At 44.2% G+C, this 20,653-nt stretch overlaps 1 protein-coding gene across 3 annotated transcripts; it reads right to left on the bottom strand.

Annotated features, from left to right (window-relative positions):
• Positions 1-5,133: 5,133 nt before the first annotated feature.
• Positions 5,134-20,604, bottom strand: VCP (valosin containing protein). 3 transcript variants are annotated; one of them, XM_058695019.1, is made up of 17 exons: positions 20,359-20,604; positions 16,700-16,811; positions 16,339-16,511; positions 14,707-14,849; positions 13,758-13,888; positions 13,102-13,233; positions 11,933-12,035; positions 11,145-11,278; positions 10,932-11,067; positions 10,260-10,372; positions 9,688-9,852; positions 9,452-9,574; positions 8,979-9,191; positions 8,481-8,789; positions 8,104-8,259; positions 5,948-6,102; positions 5,134-5,794 (listed from the first exon to the last, which is right to left on the bottom strand). In XM_058695019.1, exons 1-17 carry the CDS (start codon positions 20,373-20,375, stop codon positions 5,689-5,691), a joined length of 2,421 nt encoding a protein of 806 aa, XP_058551002.1. In that variant the 5' UTR covers positions 20,376-20,604; the 3' UTR covers positions 5,134-5,688. The 3 variants fall into 3 exon arrangements, with proteins under 3 accessions (XP_058551002.1, XP_058551004.1, XP_058551003.1); XM_058695021.1 differs by lacking the exon at positions 20,359-20,604 and adding an exon at positions 17,424-17,442; XM_058695020.1 differs by lacking the exon at positions 20,359-20,604 and adding an exon at positions 16,988-17,087.
• Between the last annotated feature and the right edge of the window lie 49 nt (positions 20,605-20,653).

The raw sequence follows: 20,653 nt of genomic DNA, 5'->3' as shown, positions 1-20,653 counted from the left end.
TTCTGTTGAGTTTCTCAGGATCCACATATGAGTGAAAATATATGGTATCTGTCTTTCTCTGCCTTATTTCACTTAGCATAACACTCCAGTTCCCTTCACTTTGCTACAAATGGCCAGATTTCATTCTTTCTCATTGACAAAATATGGCTCATTTTTAAAGCATCTCTATCTAAGCTTCAGATCCACATATCCAATAGCCTACTAGATATCATCTCCTATTTAGCTTGTCCAAAATTCATTTTCCCTTTTAACCTTTTCCTCCAGTATGCCCATTCCTATTGAAGGGTATCACATCCATCTCAATACTCAAGTCAGAAGCCTGTCATCCCTGACTCCTCCCTTCCCCTCACGTCCTAATCTAGTCAATTTTAACCCTGTCAATTACACCTATGAAATGCACTTCAAATCCATTTCCACTACTCCATTTCCACCATCACTGTCTTAGTTCAGTCATTTCTCACCAGATTGGTTGCCCTATTCTTTCTAATCCATCCTCCACATGGTTACAATTCTCTGGAGGTCAACTAACCCCATCTCTTCAACAAGTGTCATACACATTTGAATAAAGGAACATAACAGATGCAACCTGTGATCCTAGAATGGATACTGGTTTGGCCAAGAAGTGGGAATGACAAAACCCACTAATAAAGGTGCTTAAAAGGGAGATTAAATTCCTTTTGTGCGTGCGTGCGTGCGCACGCGCGCACACACACACACAAATATATATATGTTTGTGTATATTATATATATATGACATATTTGGATCACTTGGGAAACTGAATACGGTATGAGTATCAGATTAAATGAAAATTTACTAAAAGGAAATAAGGAAATGGTAGAGATTGACTTAAAAAAGATATAATAAGGAAATGGTAGAGATTGACTTAAAAAAGATATAAAGCAGTATAATCTCATTTTGATTTAAAAATACCACATGTAGACCATAAGGGTACAACGAATAAAGGCCAGTCAAGTGGGGCCAAGTTCCTATAAGCAGAAGAGTATGCATGCCCCATCTATTGTAAACGTAAATACAGTTCTGGTTACATATACGCTAAGAACAGTCATGAATCTCCTATGTCATCCCTAATTTCAAAATTTTTTGTTACAGTGATTGTTCTAGTTAACAGTTGAGACTGTTAACAGTGAAGACTAGGTATTAAAGAAACAAATGAAGTATATTTGTTTTAGAATATAGTATCTGAGATTCAATTTTTACATAAATTTGTTTTGTCATGGTATAATTACCAAACCCTTTCTTGAAATATGATTCAGTGATTCCATGACATGGAAGCATGTGATTTTATAGACATTTTAAAGAAAGTAAAGAATCCATTAAAAAAAAAAAGCAAAAAAAAAAAAAAAAACACCTCATCTCATCCATCATTGTCATACAAAAACAAAACAACAACAACAAAAAAAAACCAGTACCATGTATTTACATGCACCAAAAGATATAAACTAAAGTCATTAAGATGATCTCTGGGAATATTAATTTTAATAATTTGCTTATATATTTCTAAATTTCTACAATGCACATTACTGCTTCTATAAAAACAGGTTTTTTAAAAAGTGAATTGTCAGGGTGTCTGGCTGGCTCAGTCAGTAGGGTGGTGCAACTCTTGATCTCTGGGTGGTAAGATGGAGCTCCATGTTGGGCTGGAGATTACTTTAAAAATTTTTTTGTCCATGCATAATGTGCATATGGCTGACAATACTATGTACACTTGGAAATTGTTGGATAGGTGTGTTGTTTTTTTTTTTGCCACAATTAAAAAAATAAAAAGTGAACTATCTAGCACTGAAATCTGTCACTTCCCTGCCTAAACTACACAGAAAGCCCACATCTTTAAAATAAACTTAAAGCACCTGACTGGCTCAGTCAGTGGAGCATGCAACTCTTGATCTTGGGTTTGTAACTTCAAGCCTATGTTCAGTGCAGAAATTACTTAAAAATTTTTTTTAGTTTATTTATTTTGAGAAAACATGTGCACGAGCAGGGGAGGTGCAGAGAGAGGAAGAGAGAGAATCACAAGCAGGCTCTGTGTTTGTCAGCTCAAGAATCCCACACGGGGCTCAATCTTGCAAAGCGCAAGATCATGACCTGTGCTGAAACCAAGAGTCGGACGCTCAACAGACTGAGAAACCAAGGTGTCTCAAAATTAAAATCTTCAAAAAAATAAACTTCACTCCTGGAATTTAAGATTCTTTATGAGGTGGCTGACCTCTCCAAATACACTCCCCTGCTAGTCAACTGATGCTTCTTAAGCATGCTCTGTACTTTCTAACTTCTGTGCTTTTTGCTCAGACTGCTCTCCCCTACTTCTCCATGTCAAGTCTCACACATTCCTTTAATGCCCAGCTCAGACTGCTTCCAGAGGCTTTTTTCCCCCTAACACCTCCAAAGCCTTCTGATTCTCCTGTCTTGGTATGGTTTCCCATTCCTTGCAGCCCTATAATTTGTACCTTTTTCACCACTCCAATTCCCTGATAGTATGATAATCAAGCTCCTCAAAAAAAAAGTTATGGTTCAGTGAGGTCAAATCCACATTCCCAATCTAGTGCTCTTTCCATTCTACAATATTCCCTCTACTCCATATATTTAGTTGAGAAAAACAGAAGGCACATGCTGTTGTCTCTCTGCCTCCTGTCACTCTTTTGTTCCAAAGGTTTAGCCCAAACCTGTCTACAGGGTCCAAGTCCAAAACTCACCACCTGCTGGCCAGGAGTGGAAATGAAGGTATTTTCTTTCTATCTCACTATTCTCCCAAAATAGTCTCAAAAACAATGCAATTTTTTAAATTTCATTTTAAATAGGCTCCACATCCAACGTGGGACTGAAACTCACAACCCTGAGACCAAGAGTTGCATGCTCCACCAACTGAGCCAGCCAGTACCCCAAAGACCATGCAATTCTAAATTTCTACTTGACACAGGGACATTTCATGAGTCTATGCACATCTGGGTAGTTTTATGAAAAATCAAAGTGCTATTTAAGTCTTTTTTAATTAAGTCTTCAGTAGGTTATATGGCTGGACAAGAGTAACAAACCACTTAACATGCGCCTCAGTTCAGTCTAATTAATGACTGGCAGGCCTGTGTTCCTCATGGGCATTATTGCATGACTAGAGCCTCTCACAGCAACTTGTAGATCAGTATGGATCCAAATATATCTTAAGATGTCAGGTTTATAATTCCATCTTTGCTTTTGCCCCTGTGATATACTGTTGATACTCTGTAATGTTTCATGCCATATTTTTAGTTAGAAATCCACCTTCAAGGGGCACCTGGCTGGCTCAGTCAGTTAAGTGTTCAACTCTTGATTTCAGCTCAGGTCACGATCTTAGGGTTCTTGGGATCGAGCCCCATATCAGGGTCTGCGCTGACAGCGTGGAGCCTGCTTGGGATTCTCTTTCTCTCCCCCCACCCCAACTCGCACTTTCTCTCTCAAAATAATAAATAATAAATAAAAATAAATAAATAAATAATAAAAAAATAAATAAATAATAAATAAACGTTTAAAAAATCCATCTTCAAATTGTAGCATTTGCCCTATGGAAGAAATGATTAGCTACAGTAAAGTTACAAAATCCAATTTGTTTCTAGGAACACTGCAAGGGAAAAGATGGACTGCCTGTATGACCTGCCTCTTGGTCTAAGCATGCAGGCATCTGCAGGTGTGTAAGCTGACAGTCCCCCACCCTGCTTTCTACAGTTTACAAAGCACTGTTCATCACTTTACCAGAGGCTCCAAAAGAATGTTCATCACTTTACCAGAGGCTCCAAAAGAACTAAGTGCCCTGTTCAAAGCTACATGGCTATAAACACAAGTGCCAGAACTAGAACTAGGCCTCTCACTGCAAGTCTGCTCTTGCTTTTCCTGAAGAGTCTATAGCGCTGTCTTCTATAGACACGCTTTGTGTGACATGTAAAAACCAACCAATCATTCCAATACAAATTTCTCACATATCAACCAGTATCTCTACATATTTCGTGGGGTAATAGTACTTGCCTTCTATTCTGTTCCTATAGCTGGATGCAGAGGTACCAACCAAATGTCTCTCCCCCACAAGATCTTATCTTTGACCCACAATGAGGTTAGGCTGCCAACCCACAGGGATGAGCCACATGTATGAGACAGAATAACAATGTTCAAAGTGGAAACAGGACTGAAGGCTAGCCATCAGGACACCTAAATGGTGGGAAAACCAGAAGAGGACCAAAGACAGAATGTGGTAGAGAAAGTGTCATGGAAAATAAGGGAAAGTCAACCCAAGTCTCCAACATACAAAAATCTATTTCACAGCACATGAATTCAAAATGGTCCAGTTTCATCAGCCAATATAATGATCTCATGTCCTTGTAGATTATCTATCTTTATAACCCATACCTGAGACTGGTATAAGCACTAGGATGACCAATAAAATTTTGACTCGGGATTATCTTCTCTGCACCATACTCCTCTCTGGGTAAGGCATCACAGTATCACAGTACTGATCCCAAAAGCACTAAGTGATTATGTTGGTACCTGTTGAACAAAAAGGATATTCTATACTGGGAGGTGGACAAAACTATGCAAGCAATCATCTGAAAAACTGTGAGCAGGGGAGGATGTTAAGTTTAGAAAAAAAACACATCCAATACTAGAATTTTATATTAGAAAAAAACTATTTTTTTATAATACAAATTACATAAAGTGGACATAATTGTACGTGACCCTCAACCACAGCATGAATGTTTAGGATTTTTAGATGTTCAAAAGAACATCCACTGCAGACAGAAATTCTTTCTACAACCCTTAAGATTTTGGGAGGGCATCCCAATTCAGTCCTTGGTCAGAAAAAGGGAGAGAGCTCTGCAGGCCTAGCCTTACCATCCACATCAAACACAGGTGGAGAATGCCATACTCTCCACAACTAGAGCTTCTTCAGGCTGCACACCCCTCAACTGCTATCCTATCCAGTGATAATGCAGGCATGGGGCAAGGCAGCAGTTCATACCACTGTTAATCAGGAGGGGAAGAGGGTGCAATCTTACTCTCAGGATTTCACATTTGAAGAGTGCCTTGACAGTAAGGGGTAGCCCAAGGCCCTTCCCAGGAAAAGAAGCAGGCACAGGGGCCAGGACTCAGGCTCCATTTTGACCCAACGTTTATTGTCCTTTTACAACATGTCATTTTTGGTTTAGAAACTGCTTGTGATTAGTTTTCCAACATTAACTCAAAAGCATGTAAAATAAAATCAACCTACTCTATATAAACACCCAGCAACTGTGGCCCTTCATCCTCCTGCCCAGGTTGGGTAGAGGGAAGAAGGGAGGGCTTGAGTAGCACTGAGTGAAGTGCAGATGCTTTACTGTGGGGAGTGGCGGTGGTGCCTTGGTTCACACCCACACAGGTCTCCTGCACTGCCCCAAACTACAACAGAAATGGCGTAGGCCCAAGGCCCAATTCCCTGTTGGTAATTCACTCTCCGCCTCCCAAATGAAAATCGCTTTTATTTTATCGCTTTTGTTTTGTACTTTTTTGCAACAGAAACCCCCTGTCCAGAGTCTGACTGTAGCTGAACTGTTCAGACTGAGGAGTGGAGCAGGCCATGGGCACACCCCTGGTCCCTCCTGGGCGAGCGCCCCCACCCTCAGGGAACAAGGTCCAGCCAGGCCAGCTCGCTGCATGCTGGCCACCACCACTTAGCCATACAGGTCATCATCATTGTCTTCTGTGTACACGCTGCCACCTGTGCCGCCTCCACTGCCCTGACTGGGGCCAGCTCCACCCTGGTTTCCTGAAGGGAATCTGTATGCAGAAGAGCAGATCCAAAAAAGAGGGTTAGGATGGGGCCTGTGTGGGATTTTCACAATTAACCCTCCAGCCTCCTTAGGACTCCCACAACCTTGGTTGTACAGTTTCCTAAGACAACTTAAGTACTGCCCGTTGCAATATAATTACCTGAAGCTGCCAAAGCCCCGACTCTGCTGAAGGGTCTGAGCAAACATCTCATACTTCCGGATGTCATTGTCACTAACAGAACGGCGAGCAAAGCGCATGGCTTCCTCAAAGTGATCTCGGCGAATCTCAGGCACTGGATCATCTTCTTCTACCTCCTGCAGGGTTGGTAAACACAGACCACCAGAGCTCAAGTCCAGCCTGGATTCCTTCCCTGACCTTCCTGCCCCCCATTACTGTAGCAGTTTTTTGGTCTCCCTGTCTCTCTAATCCACCCTGAATAAGTTGCAAGGCCAATCTTCCTAAAACTGCATCAGTGCCCTGTTTAAAAACCTGTCAGTGCATTCTGGAAAAGGCAAAACTGTATGAACAAAATCATCTGAGTGGTTGCCAGGGGCTTAGGGTGGAAAAAAGTGACTAAAACGTGACAGGAGGAAATTTCTGGGATGACAGAAATTTATCCGAACGGGGTAGTAGTTATAGAACTTAAAAATACATTTGTCAAGATGCACAGATACACTATACATTAAAAGGTGAATTTTACTATGTGTGAATTGTATCTCAATAAACTTAAATTTTAAAAATTAACAGGGGCGCCTGGGTGGCTCAGTTGGTTAAGCGTCCGACTTCGGCCCAGGTCATGATCTCGTGGTCCGTGGGTTTGAGCCCCGCATCAGGCTCTGTGCTGATAGCTCGGAGCCTGGAGCCTGTTTCAGATTCTGTGTCTCCCTCTCTCTCTGACCCTCCCCTGTTCATGCTCTGTCTCTCTCTGTCTCAAAAATAAATAAACATTAAAAAAAATTAAAACAAACAAACAAACAAACAAACAAACAAACAAAACCTGTCAGTGCATTCTGGAAAAGGCAAAACTATATGAATAAAATCATGAGTGGTTGCCAGGGGCTTAAGGTGGAAAAAAGTGACTAAAACGTGACAGGAGGGAATTTCTGGGATGACAGAAATTTATCCGAATGGTGGTAGTAGTTATAGAACTTAAAAATACATTTGTCAAGATGCACAGATACACTATACATTAAAAGGGTGAATTTTACTATGTGTGAATTGTATCTCAATAAACTTAAATTTTAAAAATTAACAGGGGTGCCTGGGTGGCTCAGTTGATTAAGCATCCGACTCTTGATTTTGGCTCAGGTCATGATCTCACAGTTCAGGAGTTTGAGCCCCATGTTGGGCTCTGCACTGACAGCACGGAGCCTGCTTGGGATTCTCTCTCTCCCTCTCTCTGCCCCTCCCCAACTTGCATATTCAGACACTCTCTCTCTCTCTCAAAATAAATAAACTTTTAAAAATAAATAAGCAATTTCTAACAACAACAACAACAACAACAAAACCCCTAAACTTTAAAAAGGTAAAAAAGTGCTTACCACATCCACATTATGCTTTACCTAGTGGCCTTACTTCCAGTAACATATGCCCTCTTAAATCTACCCCAGTTTTCCCCAATTCCTGCAATCCTATTTCTTGAGCCAGTTATTTGGGATACTTATTTCCTTAGCCTTTACACTCTCCCTTCATAAGCTGGCTCAAACCCTATCTCTTCCACTGAGAAGCCACTCCAATTGCTGTGACTTATGAGAGTGCTCCATAGCATTAACCATATTAATACATTCTAAGCTTTTATGAGAAGAAGAAGGGATGTCTCAGAACCCCTACAAAAGGTAAAGAAGCCTTTCATTCATGTATTTATTCATTCATTAAGTCTCTATCATGATGCCAAGATAGAGTGGGAAATATGCAAGATAATATAGATTCCTTATCTTTACGAAGCTTACACACACAGACACACACCAAATTCTGCATTTAATTTCAGGAGATCCATGGACCACCAACGAAGGACAGGTCTATGGATCCCAGGTTCTAAATCCTGCTCTATTTGTTTATCTACACAATCATGTTTTGATTTCCTTCATAGAGCTTACCTCAAACAGAGTATATATAGACTACCTATATCTTTTCTGCCTTTATAATTCCAGACTGAAAAGATTAACCCTCAGTATTCATTCTTTTTTGATGCCCTGCTAATAGGGCATCGGTCAGATATCTTTCCAAAACCTTACACTCTTAACTCTATAGAGCATGGTAGAGATTGTCCCTGGGTCCCCACAACAGGCACATATGGGGAAAAGTTGCAGACTCACCATGGCAGATGGGTTGGTCTGCCTCTCCCGTTCTCGCCTAATCTCACTCTCGATGGATTCACGGATGGCCAGCTTGCAAGCACGTTGGCAAATCTCTGTCAGGTCAGCTCCAGAGAAGCCATTAGTCATCTTAGCCAGAAACTCCAAATCTACATCCTAAAAGAAGCAATAGAACTACCTTAGCATTTAGCCTCTCCTCCCCTGTAATATACTCCAAGCACTCCTAATTTTAGTTTGTCCCATCTTTTGTCAAATCTTCCATTCTCCCTTTACAATGCTAACCCTAGAAATCCCCAATGGAATCTTTTGCAGGAACCAAACTCCATACTAGGCTGAGCACTCATAAAAGTGCACATCACCAATAGCGCTACACCTGCCTTGGCAACTGGGGACTTGCGCAGGTTGGCCTTGAGGATGGCAACACGGGACTTCTCATCAGGAAGTGGAATATAGATGAGCTGATCAAGACGGCCAGGTCGCAGAATAGCAGGATCAATGATGTCAGGTCTATTGGTAGCCCCAATAATAAACACATTCTTTTTTGTAGACATGCCATCCATTTCTGTCAGGATCTGGTTGATGACTCGGTCTGCAGCTCCACCACCATCTCCAATGTTACCACCACGGGCCTTGGCAATTGAATCCAGCTCATCAAAGAATAGTACGCAGGGGGCAGCTTGGCGGGCCTATGGGAGAGACAGATGAACTCAAGCATTAGCACAACTGGGTCTCTCAGACCTAAGAAGGAAAGGAAATTAAAGTGACCTTTACTGCCCCAGCTGAACTGCCAGAACAAGATGATTTCAGTTCTCCCAAAGAAATAGCTTCCTTGCTGCCAAGCAAGTGAACAGAAAAATCAGCTGCTTCTAACTCACCTTGTCAAAGATTTCCCTGACATTGGCTTCAGACTCCCCAAACCACATGGTGAGCAGCTCAGGACCCTTGATGGAGATAAAGTTGGCCTGGCACTCATTAGCAATGGCTTTGGCCAGCAAGGTTTTCCCACAGCCAGGAGGTCCATAGAAGAGTACTCCCTTGGAGGGTGTCATGCCAAATTTGAGGAATTTGTCTGGGTGCTCCACAGGATACTAGGAAGAAAAGGAAAGAGGGTTCAGGATACCCACCCAGTTTAAAACAAACTTAACGAACAGTAGCATCCCTCCCAACCACAACATGGTATAAGATCAGGCTCTCTAGGAGCAGGCTCCTTAGTGTCTCCAAACTGAGAGTAACAGATTCATGAATTATGCTCTCACAATTCCTGTAATAACCGCCAACACTCCAAGACCATCTAAGCTCAATTACGTTGTTCTGAGGCAGTAACTTACGCTGGACCAAGTTACCCTACCTGGACCAGCTCCTGAAGTTCACGTTTGACATCCTCCAGGCCCCCAATATCCTCCCAGGTTACCTGTGGTACCTCCACCACAGTTTCCCGCAGTGCTGATGGGTTGCTCTGGCTCAGGGCCCACTAAGAAGAAAAAGGAAAAAAAAAACAAACAAAAAAACAGCTGGGGATGAGACTTGCCAGGTGAGGTCAAAATGTGCATGTGTGTGTACCTGAGATGGGGGTGCAATCCTTACCCGGAAGTCATCCATAGTAACTGCCAGAGAGTTCATGACTTCAGCATCAATGGTCTCATCCTCTAGGTCAATGAGATCCATTTTCTTGCGGATAGCCTGAAGAGCAGCCTCAGAGCACAAGGCGGCTAAGTCAGCGCCCACATGCCCGTGGGTCTCATTGGCTACCTGCAGAGAGAAGAGCTACTTACTACTCTGTGTCTAAGACCTAGATGCCTTAGGAGGCTCAGAGACAACAAAATCTTGGCCCCTTACCCTGACTCCTATCTGTGGGTCTTCCCATTTCCCTGAACACATACCAGCAGTTCTTTCACTGGCTGGGTTTTAAGTAGTCAAGCCTGGACGTGGGGCCTAGAAATAAAGCCGACCCCAAAGTTCCAGTTTACTCTAATGTGGTGTCAACCGAGAACACACCAACTCCAGTTTCCTGAATTCAATCTCAAATCACTTCCTTTCCCTCACCCAGGAATCAAAATTAGTCTCTTTACATCTTGAGCTTGTGTCCTTACCCAGTTCCCTTCAACTGTCTAGAAACAGACATCCTAACTCTGGGCCACCCCTCATTATCACTCCACCTGTTCCAGGTCCACATCATCTGCCAATTTCATGTTCTTGGTATGGATCTGAAGAATTTCCAAGCGTCCTGTAGCATCAGGGATTCCAATATCTACCTCCCTGTCAAAGCGACCTGCAGGACAGTGTATGAACACAGACAGGGCTCATTTCTGTTCCAGAGAGAGAAAAGAACAGGTCTAAGGTGACCACCATCCCTGTTTGCCCAGGACTGTCCTGGTGTTAGCACTGAAAGTTACACGTCCTGGGAAACCCCTCAGTCTCAGGCAAACCAGGATGGTTGGTCACCCTAGATAGGACATGGGATAAGGGAAAGGACCCTGCGACCTATCACTTGCAAGGAGCTTCAAGAAATCCTCAGCATTTGGGGCACCTGCGTGGCTCAGTCAGTTCAGCAACCAACTTTGGCTCAGGTCATGATCTCACCGTTCGTGAGTTTGAGCCCCACATCGGGCTTGCTGCTGTCAATGCAGAGCCCACTTTGGATCCTCTGTCCCCCTCTTCCTGCCCCTCCCCCACTCACGTTCTATCAGAAATAAATTAAAAAAAAAAAAAGGAATCCTCTGGATTAGGTGACTTAAGATGAAGGACAGACATGGAATCAAAAAGATTAAGTTCAGCAGAGCTATAATCTATGAGGAAGAACAGGGTTGAAAAAAATTTGGGGTCCTTACCAAATCGTCGAAGGGCTGGGTCAATGCTATTGGGTCTGTTGGTTGCTGCCATGACGATCACATGTGCTCTCTGCTTTAGGCCATCCATGAGAGTCAACAACTGTGATACAATACGCCGCTCCACCTCCCCGTGGGTCTGTCAGGACAGGATGTCTGGTCAGAAGTGAAGCGAGGACCTTTCAACCCCCATTATCCCCTTGGGTAGGTTCCTACTTTCTCTCTTTTGGGAGCAATGGCATCTAGCTCATCAATGAAGATGATGGCGGGAGCATTCTTCTCAGCCTCCTCAAAGGCTTTACGAAGGTTGCTTTCAGACTCACCAGCCAACTTGCTCATGATCTCGGGACCTGAAAGGATACGGAATAGAACCAATGACAAATCTGCAGCCTTCCTCAATCCCAAAAGAAATCAGATCTCTTATCTGCCCAGCCCAGAAACAAATGCTGTACAAAAATGTGGTAACCTCTGCCTACTTTCTCGTAGACTATACCAGACCCTACCCCAGGACAGCCAGCAGATTAGGCTAGAGAGAAGCCAAGGACTCAAACTATCAGGCAAGCTCAGGACTATCTCACATTCAAGCTCTAAGTGTCAAGAAGACAGCACATGTTCTGGGACCTCTGCCCAGAGCAGGAGAAGCAGCACACCAGTTGGATCTCTATCATTCTCAAAGAGCCAGTTGGTCTCAGCCAAATATTCCCCTAAACCTTTTCAAATAAATTAGCAGACAAAAATTTTAACTTGCTCCCCCTAAATATTTTCAGCCTTTCCACAATCTTTCTCAAGGGTGGGGGAAGGATAGAGCAGGGGGCACCAGAGTGCAATACCTTCCCCTTATTGCTTCTCTATCTGTAATGTACCCCAGCAGAAGAAAGATGATGATATATACACGAGTGCACATATATAAATAAACGTGTCCATGAGTTCTCCAGCTCATAAGACTGATCATGCTCAGCTCAGAATAAGGTCCAGCCAAACACAAGGTGAACCAAGTCTCCTACCATTGATCAAGAAGAAGAAGGCTCCAGTCTCATTTGCCACAGCTCTGGCAATTAGGGTCTTCCCAGTCCCAGGAGGTCCATAGAGCAGGATTCCCCGAGGAGGCTGGGGACCAGTACAGAGAGTATGGTTAGGTTCAGACTCCCACCTTCTCCCAACCCCAACCACTCTAAAATGGTTTGACTATGGCTCTATCTAGAGACAGTGAGAATCAGAGCTCAACCCCAATATCAGTAAGGAGCCCTCAGCATTAGCTGCTTGACAGACAGTTTACTTCAGATCATACTCCCTCCTCTTATTAGCAGAGAAAATATGCTTAGAGAGCTGACACTTATGATTCCAAGTTACATAAAAGACTATGAGCAGGAGCAGAGAAACCTTCCTAAGAAATCAGTGTGGCTAAGTCTGAAGATCCTGGGACTAGGAAACAGTAAGAGGTCTTTAAGCCAAAAGGGCTTGACTTTGGACAGGCAAGGGCCAGGACTAGCTTAGCCATCTAAGAAAGAGTTATTACCAGAGGCTCACTCACTCTAGTAAATCACAACCCTCCAGGATTTATTATCATATTGGAATGCTTTTCCTTACCACCAACCACAAGTTTTCCTCTTTGAAGCTGTCTTTTCTGTGGCCTCATCCACAGGCTGCACATGGGAAATGCCCACACAGAAGATAAAATTATTGGCATGGTACATAATAGAAAGGGATAATTCCATCTTCAGTGTGCTCCAGGATATGGAAATGGTTAGGAAGTTACATTGAGATCTGCAGTTCTCAAATGTTTTGGACTCAGTACCCTTCACAATGCAAATTTCCTTAAATTTCTACTTCTATTGGATAGCACTGTTATAGAAAGTGGCAAACTATGTTAGTTGGCAAACTATGAAGATTTGTTTTTATAGGGTCCATGACATAAAAATGGTTTTTACATCTTTAAAGGGCTGTGAGGACAAAGAAAAAAAAGATATGCAACGAAAAACTTAATTGACCTGGTCTGTTCTAGACCATTAGTAGCTTAATAAATTTACAGTTCTCTTCACACAAAGAATATATTACTCCCCCTCTAATCCAAGGGAATAGTGAAAAATACGTGTGAAAAAAGGTTCTGTGATTAGACACCGAGCCTTCATTGATCACAGCCCAGATTATGTCCCACTGGGCCCAGGATGCTCACCTTAACACCAATTGCCTTAAAAAGGGCAGGATGTCTCAGGGGTAGCTCCACCATCTCCTTTATCTGAGCTAGCTGTTTCCTGCAGCCACCAATGTCATCATAGCCTACTTCATTCAAGGACTCTTCCTCATCCTGAATGTTGAGGAGACAAAGGAAAAAAGAAGGCAGCAATATTAAATATCAGCAAAGTTGAGTTTCTCCAAATCCTTCTATAATCTGCTGTAGAGAAATCTGTTATATGAGAAGATTCCCCTCTGAGGGGATGCTGCCCCAAAGAAGCACTGTAAAAATCCCAAAGCAAAGATTTCTAGCATAGCTTTACCCTTTCAGACTGTCCTTAGTATTACTAGGAAGGACTGCCCTAAGACCTAAAGCTGGAAACTGGAAAACAGGTGAAAGTCTAGATGCCATCATCAATTGTCACTTCTACAAAAATTATTACGACTACTTAGATCCTCTAGGTTCAATCTAGATTTTAAAAACCACTGGTTATCACTTATTTCTAAGTAACATGTAGGTCCGGAAATGAATAGTTGGGAGATTTCCCACCTCTGGAAAGAAGCTTGGTCCCAAACAGTACAGTTTTAGTAGTCACCACATGACTGCCCCACTTCATAATCATGAAACTGGGTACTGGGATGAAGGAGAGAACTCACCTCTCGTTTGATAGGCTCCCCTTCACAGTGGATCACTGTGTCTGGAGCAACAATGCAGTAAGGGCTGGGATCTGTCTCCACTACTTTGAACTCTACAGCACGCATTCCACCCCGGACAAGGAAAATATCTCCTGTGAGCAATTAACACAAGTGCAGTCAGAGATGTCAAATACCAAACCAAGTGAGAATTCCTCATCAGAACCTGGGGTCTAAAATGCCACGTTCACTAGACATTGCCATTTTTCCCTTCCCACCTCCATCTTATTAAGCATCAGGTAAGAAGAGAAAACTAAACTGTGAAGAGTCCCTCTGTCATTCAAGAGGGCACTGAACAAAACCTTATGGGATTTTGGCACATCATGTTTTGGCCTTTGTCCAGAAGCCAATAAAGATTTTGACTTCTGGGCTATATATAACCCAAGCTTTCTCAACAACCACCAATGGTCAGGCTGTGCTAAATATTAAAATACACTTTGGACTTGACACAGTCAAAAGGACCCAAGTTCTCCTTTAGAGACAAAAGAGAAAAGGGACACCTGGGTGGCTCAGTCAGTTAAGCATCAACTTCAGCTCAGGTCATGATCTTGTGGTTCATGGGTTCAAGCCCCACATCGGGCTCTGTGCTGACAGCTCAGAGCCTGCAGCCTGCTTCAGATTCTGTGTCTCCCTCTCTCTCTGCACCTCCCCCACTCACGCTATCTCTCTCTCTCAAAAATAAACAAACATTAAAAAATATATATATAGCGTACTCTACTGAAGCAGGAACTGGGAGTAGGGAAACAGGAAAATGGGAGGGAGGAAGAGGGAAGGAGAAAGTACACATGAACATGTGTGCAGAATGTGTGTGTCAGCACATATATGAGAATGAGATAAAGACATTCCAAGGTTTACTCCCAGGTATCCCTACAAATAACCATGTTTAAGCTCAGTCCCCAGAATTCTCTCTCACCTTTCCGGATGGGTCGATAAGCTTCCAGGAAGTATGGCTTAAGGTAGACCTCGAAGAGATTGCCAGTGATGCCTTCCACTGTGTCATCAATGGGTAGCACATGGATACGTTTGCCGTACTTCACATCAGGGCACGGCTGGATGCTGAGGATGACAAGCAGACTCCATGTTACCAACCACACTGCAGCCCCAAGCACTGGGCGTCTGAAAGGGCCTGGCACAGAGAGCTGATGGCGAGCGAAAGAGAAAAGGCAGGGATGGCTTTAGCTGAAGAGAGGCAGGAACATAGAGCGGGAGTGAGGACAAAGGAGCAGCCAAGCAGAACTAAGACAAATCATATTCAGGTGGAGTAGCAGCTATAGCCATTAGAAGCTACTGGGAGGGGTGCCTGGCTGGCTCAGTCAGTAGAGCATGTGACTCTTCATCGTGGGGTCATGAGTTTGAGCCCTAAGCTGGGTATAGAGATTACTTAAATAAAAACAAAAAACAAAAAAACATAAACTACTGGGGTTGCTCACTCCCAATTAGTGAGCCAAAAGAAAGATCCATACATCTAAAGCTCCCAAAATGAGGACGCAGTAAGGAGATATCAGTGAGATACCTTCAGAGAGATATCCAAAGATGACCCATTCTGGCTAATATCAGTAACCCAATATTATAAAGGGAGGCCTCAGTCAGACAAGTGTCAAGATCAGAGAAACAGAATTGAAAACAATCATCTCAACCAGGTGGTCAGAGCATCTTGAGAAAGTGACTAAGCACCTCCATGAAGAAGGCTACATGAAACCTAGAATCCATGAAAAATGGAAATCTGAGATGTTCCTGGCCAGGCAACAGGTGGCTGGATAGCAGTGGCCAGTAATGACTCCAAGATAGGGAATTTTCTTGCCTAAAGTTAAGTCCAGAATCACTCAGATTGAAGTTATTCAGGATCTGGCTCAAACTATGCCTCTCCTCTAGATTAACTTGGATTCTTTAGAAAAAAAAATAAAAAAAAAAACCTACTTGGAGGGGTGCCTGGGGGGCTAAGTCAGTTAAGGGTCCAACTCTTGATTTCGGCTTAGGCCATGATCTCATGCTTAGTGACATCAAGCCCCATGCTGGGCTCTGTACTGCCTGCTTGGGATTCTCTCTCCCTCTCTTTCTGCCCCTCCCCTTGCTTGTGTGTCCACGTGCGTACACTCTCTCTCACCCTCTCTCTAAAAATAAACATTAAAAAACAAAACAAAAAACCTACTTGGGAGTCCACCTTCTGTGCCCACACTCCCACCTCACTCCAGCCCCAACACAAGCCATTATTCCAACACAACAGTGAGATCATTTGGTAGACAAACACCCTCAAATGGCATCCTAAACCAAGATCCAACATGTGATAAATTATACCTCTGGCAAAATAAATAAATAAATAAATAAAGGCATCATGAAAGTCATAGAAATGCCAAAGTAATGCAGAGGTAAATTCTGAAGTCCCAAGGAGGCATAATCAAAACCGAAACACAACCCTATTATGTTGTCTTCCCGTGGCTAGGAGCTTCTGCTAATGGCAGCTGCCAAGGCCTTTGTTAGGGTCCTGCCTATAATTCAGGCTGTCTCTGGCCTCCCATCCCTGAGGGGCTAAGAACCCCACACACACCTGATGACATCCCCTAGATGTACACGAAGGTTATTCCGAACAACTCTATTCATTCGAATCTTCTCATCGGAACATGTGTCATCAGAAAGCACAATGCACACAGCTTCCCGCCTCTTCTTTCCTTTCAGCAACACTGTGTCACCTCGGAACAACTGCAGCTCATCCATCTTGGGCTGAGGAAAGAAGGTTAAGGCCTTTGGGTCACTGGGCCACGGGGTAAGCAGCAGCCCTGGAGGCTGGAATTCCCAGTAAGCCCCATTCTATCTGTGGTCACTGCAAAAAAAAAAATGAGGAAAGAAACCTGGGAAAAGCCCTCCAGTGAAGTGCATTAAAGAAAGACTGGACCTTGGACCCAACTTACCTGGGACAAGGACACCACACTGTTGTCCTCATTGATGGCTTCATCGACAATTAACCGATTGGGACGGTTCTTCTGTTTAAGAATGGCTGTTGATAAGTCATCACCTTTTGAACTAGAAAGAGAAAATGAAGTTAGTCCCAATACATAATAACAGCCCCAAGGGCTGCACCAGTCTCTCAAACTCACACTTAGGAAAGAAATAGTGGATAAATGAAGCTGTCCCTACACCAGAGAGGTCAGATAAAGGATACTGAGCCAAGGTCATGAAGAATAACATTTAGCACATACAATTCCCATTCCAGCAGCTCCTGGTATTCTGAGCACTGGTATCCTAGATGTCAAGGCCCCAAGTGATCTTCCCTCAGACTCAGGAAACTATGGCTTGAGAAGACTAAACAGAAGTAGAGGTTGAATAACAATTAGAGAAATGACAATAATCTTAATATGGAATAGCAATTAAGAAAAGGGGCTCTGTTATCAGACCCGCTGGGTCTGAATCCCAACCCTGCCACTGCTTAATTGTGAATTTGGGCAAGTTACTCAACCTCTCTGGATGTTGATGTCCTCACATGTAAAGAGCAAATACTGTAGTACCTATCTTAGAGAATTACTGTCTTAAGTGAGATAATGAATGCAAAATGTTCAATACAATGCCTGGTACATGGTTTTAATGGTCACAATGATTAGCGCTGCAGAACAAAGCATAAGCTCTTTCTTTGCTAACCTTCTTGGAGAATGAAGTGAGCAAGACAACTTCCTGTAGGGCTCAGGAAGGCCCCAAGTCCCACCAAGCAAGCCTGGGGACAATGAAGCACAATCATTAGCACTACCATCTTTACTGGCCAAACCTGCTGAACGCTAGTGCGTTCTGTATACCACAGAAATGTCAAGCATAAAGACCATGATATTTGGGAAAAACAAAACGAAACTAAACTAATGGATCTGGAACCTTCAAAAAGAGCCTCAAGCTCAAAAGGAGCTTTACAAAGCTCTTCAAAGACACACAATTCCACAATGTTGGTTCAAAAAATCAAAACCAAGAAATGCCGAGACAAGGAGCAAATCCAAATCCCTCACCCAAACTAAGGTTGCCCAAGTCTAAACTCAGTTTAAACCGTCTAAATAGTTTCTATCATTTCCTTGAAGATCATTCATCTGACACCAACTTCTTACCTAGCTCACCTCCAGCCATCACTAACTAGACTCAGTGGGCTCTCCATTTGAAGAGGTACCTCCTCTTACTGAGGCTCAGGAAAATCTGAACATTAACCAATATAGGGAGGCCAGACAATGGAGAAAGTGAAGAAATAAAATGGAATCTCTTCCATGAATCATTCCTTCACTCAACAAATTAGCAAGTATACATTTGAGGCCCGGCACTGTCCTATGATCTAAAGATATATCAATCAACAAAACAGTATTCCTGTTGGATATACATTCACAATGCAAGAAAAAAAAAAAATGCCTATGCTCCAGAATAACAGCTAAGGGCTTATGGGACTTTTACATCTTTGGGTCCTGACACACCAAAAAGAAATACAAATCCCATTCATGAAACAAAGTTGTAGGCTTTCTGCTGATCTTCTTTCTCACATAGGCTGCATATTTAATCATGGCCTTAAAACTAGTTTCCAAGAGGGGAGCCTGGGTGGCTCAGTTGATTAAGCGGCAGACTTTGGCCCAGGTCATGATCTCACGGTTCGTGAATTCCAGCCCCGTGTCGGGCTCTGTACTGACAGCTCGGAGCCTGCTTCAGATTCTGTGTCTCCTTCTCTCTCTGCCCCTTCCCTGCTCACATTCTGTATCTCTCTGTCTCAAAAATAAACATTAAAAACAAAACTAGTTCCCAAGAGTGGAGTTTCCTCAGCTTAAACTTGCCTCCCCAACATAAAAGTGTAGCACTCTGGGCACAATGCTGCAGAGCAGGCAGACTCTTCCAGTGCTTATCAACACCCTATAGAACAAGCATGATCAATGTGGCAGCTGAAGGCAATTTAAACCCATCAATTTTCCCTCTCTCCTACCCATCAAAATGTCTTCCAAGGACTGGCCACCCTCCTGTTTGATCTATAGGACTGGGGCTAGGGAAAAATAAAGTGCCAAATGCCTCTAATCAGCAGTTACCCCAAAGCTGCATTCTAGGAAAACTGCCTATCTGCCTACCATTTCTAACTCTAGCGATGGAGATGGGTAGTATGCTCTTCCCTTAAGGTAAATTTACTTCCACATCTATCTACTGAGATCAAAGGATGTAACTTTTAAAAGAGATCTTCAGCCTGATCTTGAGCCAACAGCAGTCCTGGAGGTTCTTTGAGGACATCCCCCATTGTCTCCTGCATGAGTCAGGCCCTTTCCAGAACTCCAGTGGGCCACAGGGGACTTGGAGGGAGTTCAGGTAAGAGTCATTAAGATGACCTAGAGGTTAGAAACCATCTATGATGCCAGGTTCCAAGAATTTTGAATTTTTATTTTTAGTCTTGAAAACAAATGACTGCATAACCTAAGAAAATCAGTACTAATAAGTAGCAGTCCTTTTAAAAAATAATACTTCATCTCCATTTAGAAAGTTGGGGAAAAAAGGAGCACACTTCAAAAAACTAAATTTTCTTCAAGTCAGGAAAGTGATTTGCATAGAAGAGTTTCCACAGGATGGCTCTTTTTTTTCTTCAGTATCTAAAGCTCTTGATTCTAAATTTAACGGGCAGAGATGGTCGGGTTTTATCTGATGCTTTCCTGAGGGGTGGAGAGCCCAAGGTTTCTAAACACAGCCATTTGGTGAAAGGAGCCGTGTGTGTTCAAAGAGCTAGTTTAACTCTAGCCTTCACACCACAAAGGCTGAAATCGAGGAAGGCCCACAAATTACCAACTGAGATTCTAACTTTTGCAAAAGCCCAAAACAGTAGAGAAAAGAAAAGTTCTTTCCCCGGCACCCGTTTCATAACATCAAGAAAAACTGACTGAAGCTTTCTTATGTGAATAGTAACAAGCCTAAAGTATGAAAGCCAGAAAAAAAACGCAGGGCCTGCCCTCTCCCGAACATCCCTTCACTACTCAGGTCTAGAGGATGTGAAACCAAGGCCCAGGCCGACCCTGCTCCAAAAGGGAGGCGGTGAGCTTCCCTGAGCTCTCCAAGCCTTCCCAGCTCCAGCCTCCGCCTCGGTCTCCAGCCTTCTAAGGCCTTCACGTGGCCCAAAGTCCACGCCCACCGGGCCCAGTTAGGGCGTCAGGCCCATGGGGCCTGCCTGGTCTCTCCGGGGACCAAAGGCCTTCAGCATACGGTAGACCTGATCGCAGGTGGGCTCCCCAAGGCCCCGGGGCTCCGCGCCGGCAATGTGGGTCCGCAGACCTCACAAGAACCGGACAGCGGTTCCCAGGGAGCCAATCAGGCCGGCCGGGCCTGCATGACACAGCACGATCTGGCCCAGGCCCCGACCCAGGCCCAACACAAGCCCGGCCTAGGGGGCGCGCGGCTGCGCTGCCAGGCCCAGCCCGGACCGCTGCCCCTCATTCGCCTCCTTCCTCTCCTTCCCTCTCTCCTTCCTTCCCAGTCTCCACCTCTTAGACGCGCCCACGGCCAGGCCTGGCTGGGCCTACCCAGCGCGGCGAGTCCCCAGATGCGCGCACCCGCAGCGGGCGGGCGGGCGCGCGCACACACTCACTCAGCTCCAGAGGCCATGGCGCGCGCCTCTCCCGGTCGGCGGCTGTGGCGGCCCGAGGGTAACGGCTACGAAGGGTGGCAGGCGACCGACTGGGCCGGGGCTCGGCTCTCCCGGGCGGGGATCGAGCAGCGGCGACAAACCCGCAGGCGGCCTCCTTCTCGCTTCCTCCTAGTGGCACCGGGGCGGTGGGCGGACGGTATACACTGGCTCTGATTCCGCGAGGGGGCAGCGGTAGCGACGACTCAAACGACGGCTGCAGACGCTGCGCTGAGACTGAGCCGAGAAGAGCCGAATC

This window comes from Neofelis nebulosa, chromosome 12 (assembly GCF_028018385.1).
Source record: "Neofelis nebulosa isolate mNeoNeb1 chromosome 12, mNeoNeb1.pri, whole genome shotgun sequence".
In the NCBI taxonomy this organism is placed as follows: Eukaryota; Metazoa; Chordata; class Mammalia; order Carnivora; family Felidae; genus Neofelis; species Neofelis nebulosa.
Note: the sequence above shows the minus strand (reverse complement) of the source record. Positions and strands in the feature narration are given on the sequence as shown.

What these genes read in the sequence shown, in the direction of transcription:
- VCP (XM_058695019.1), bottom strand. An exon ending in CCCAGCCCTTCGACGATTTG is followed by an intron (nt 10,373 to 10,931) that starts GTAAGGACCCCA and finishes ACTGTCCTGCAG; the next exon opens with GTCGCTTTGACAGGGAGGTA. An exon ending in GCAAGTCCCCAGTTGCCAAG is followed by an intron (nt 8,260 to 8,480) that starts GCAGGTGTAGCG and finishes TGCTTCTTTTAG; the next exon opens with GATGTAGATTTGGAGTTTCT.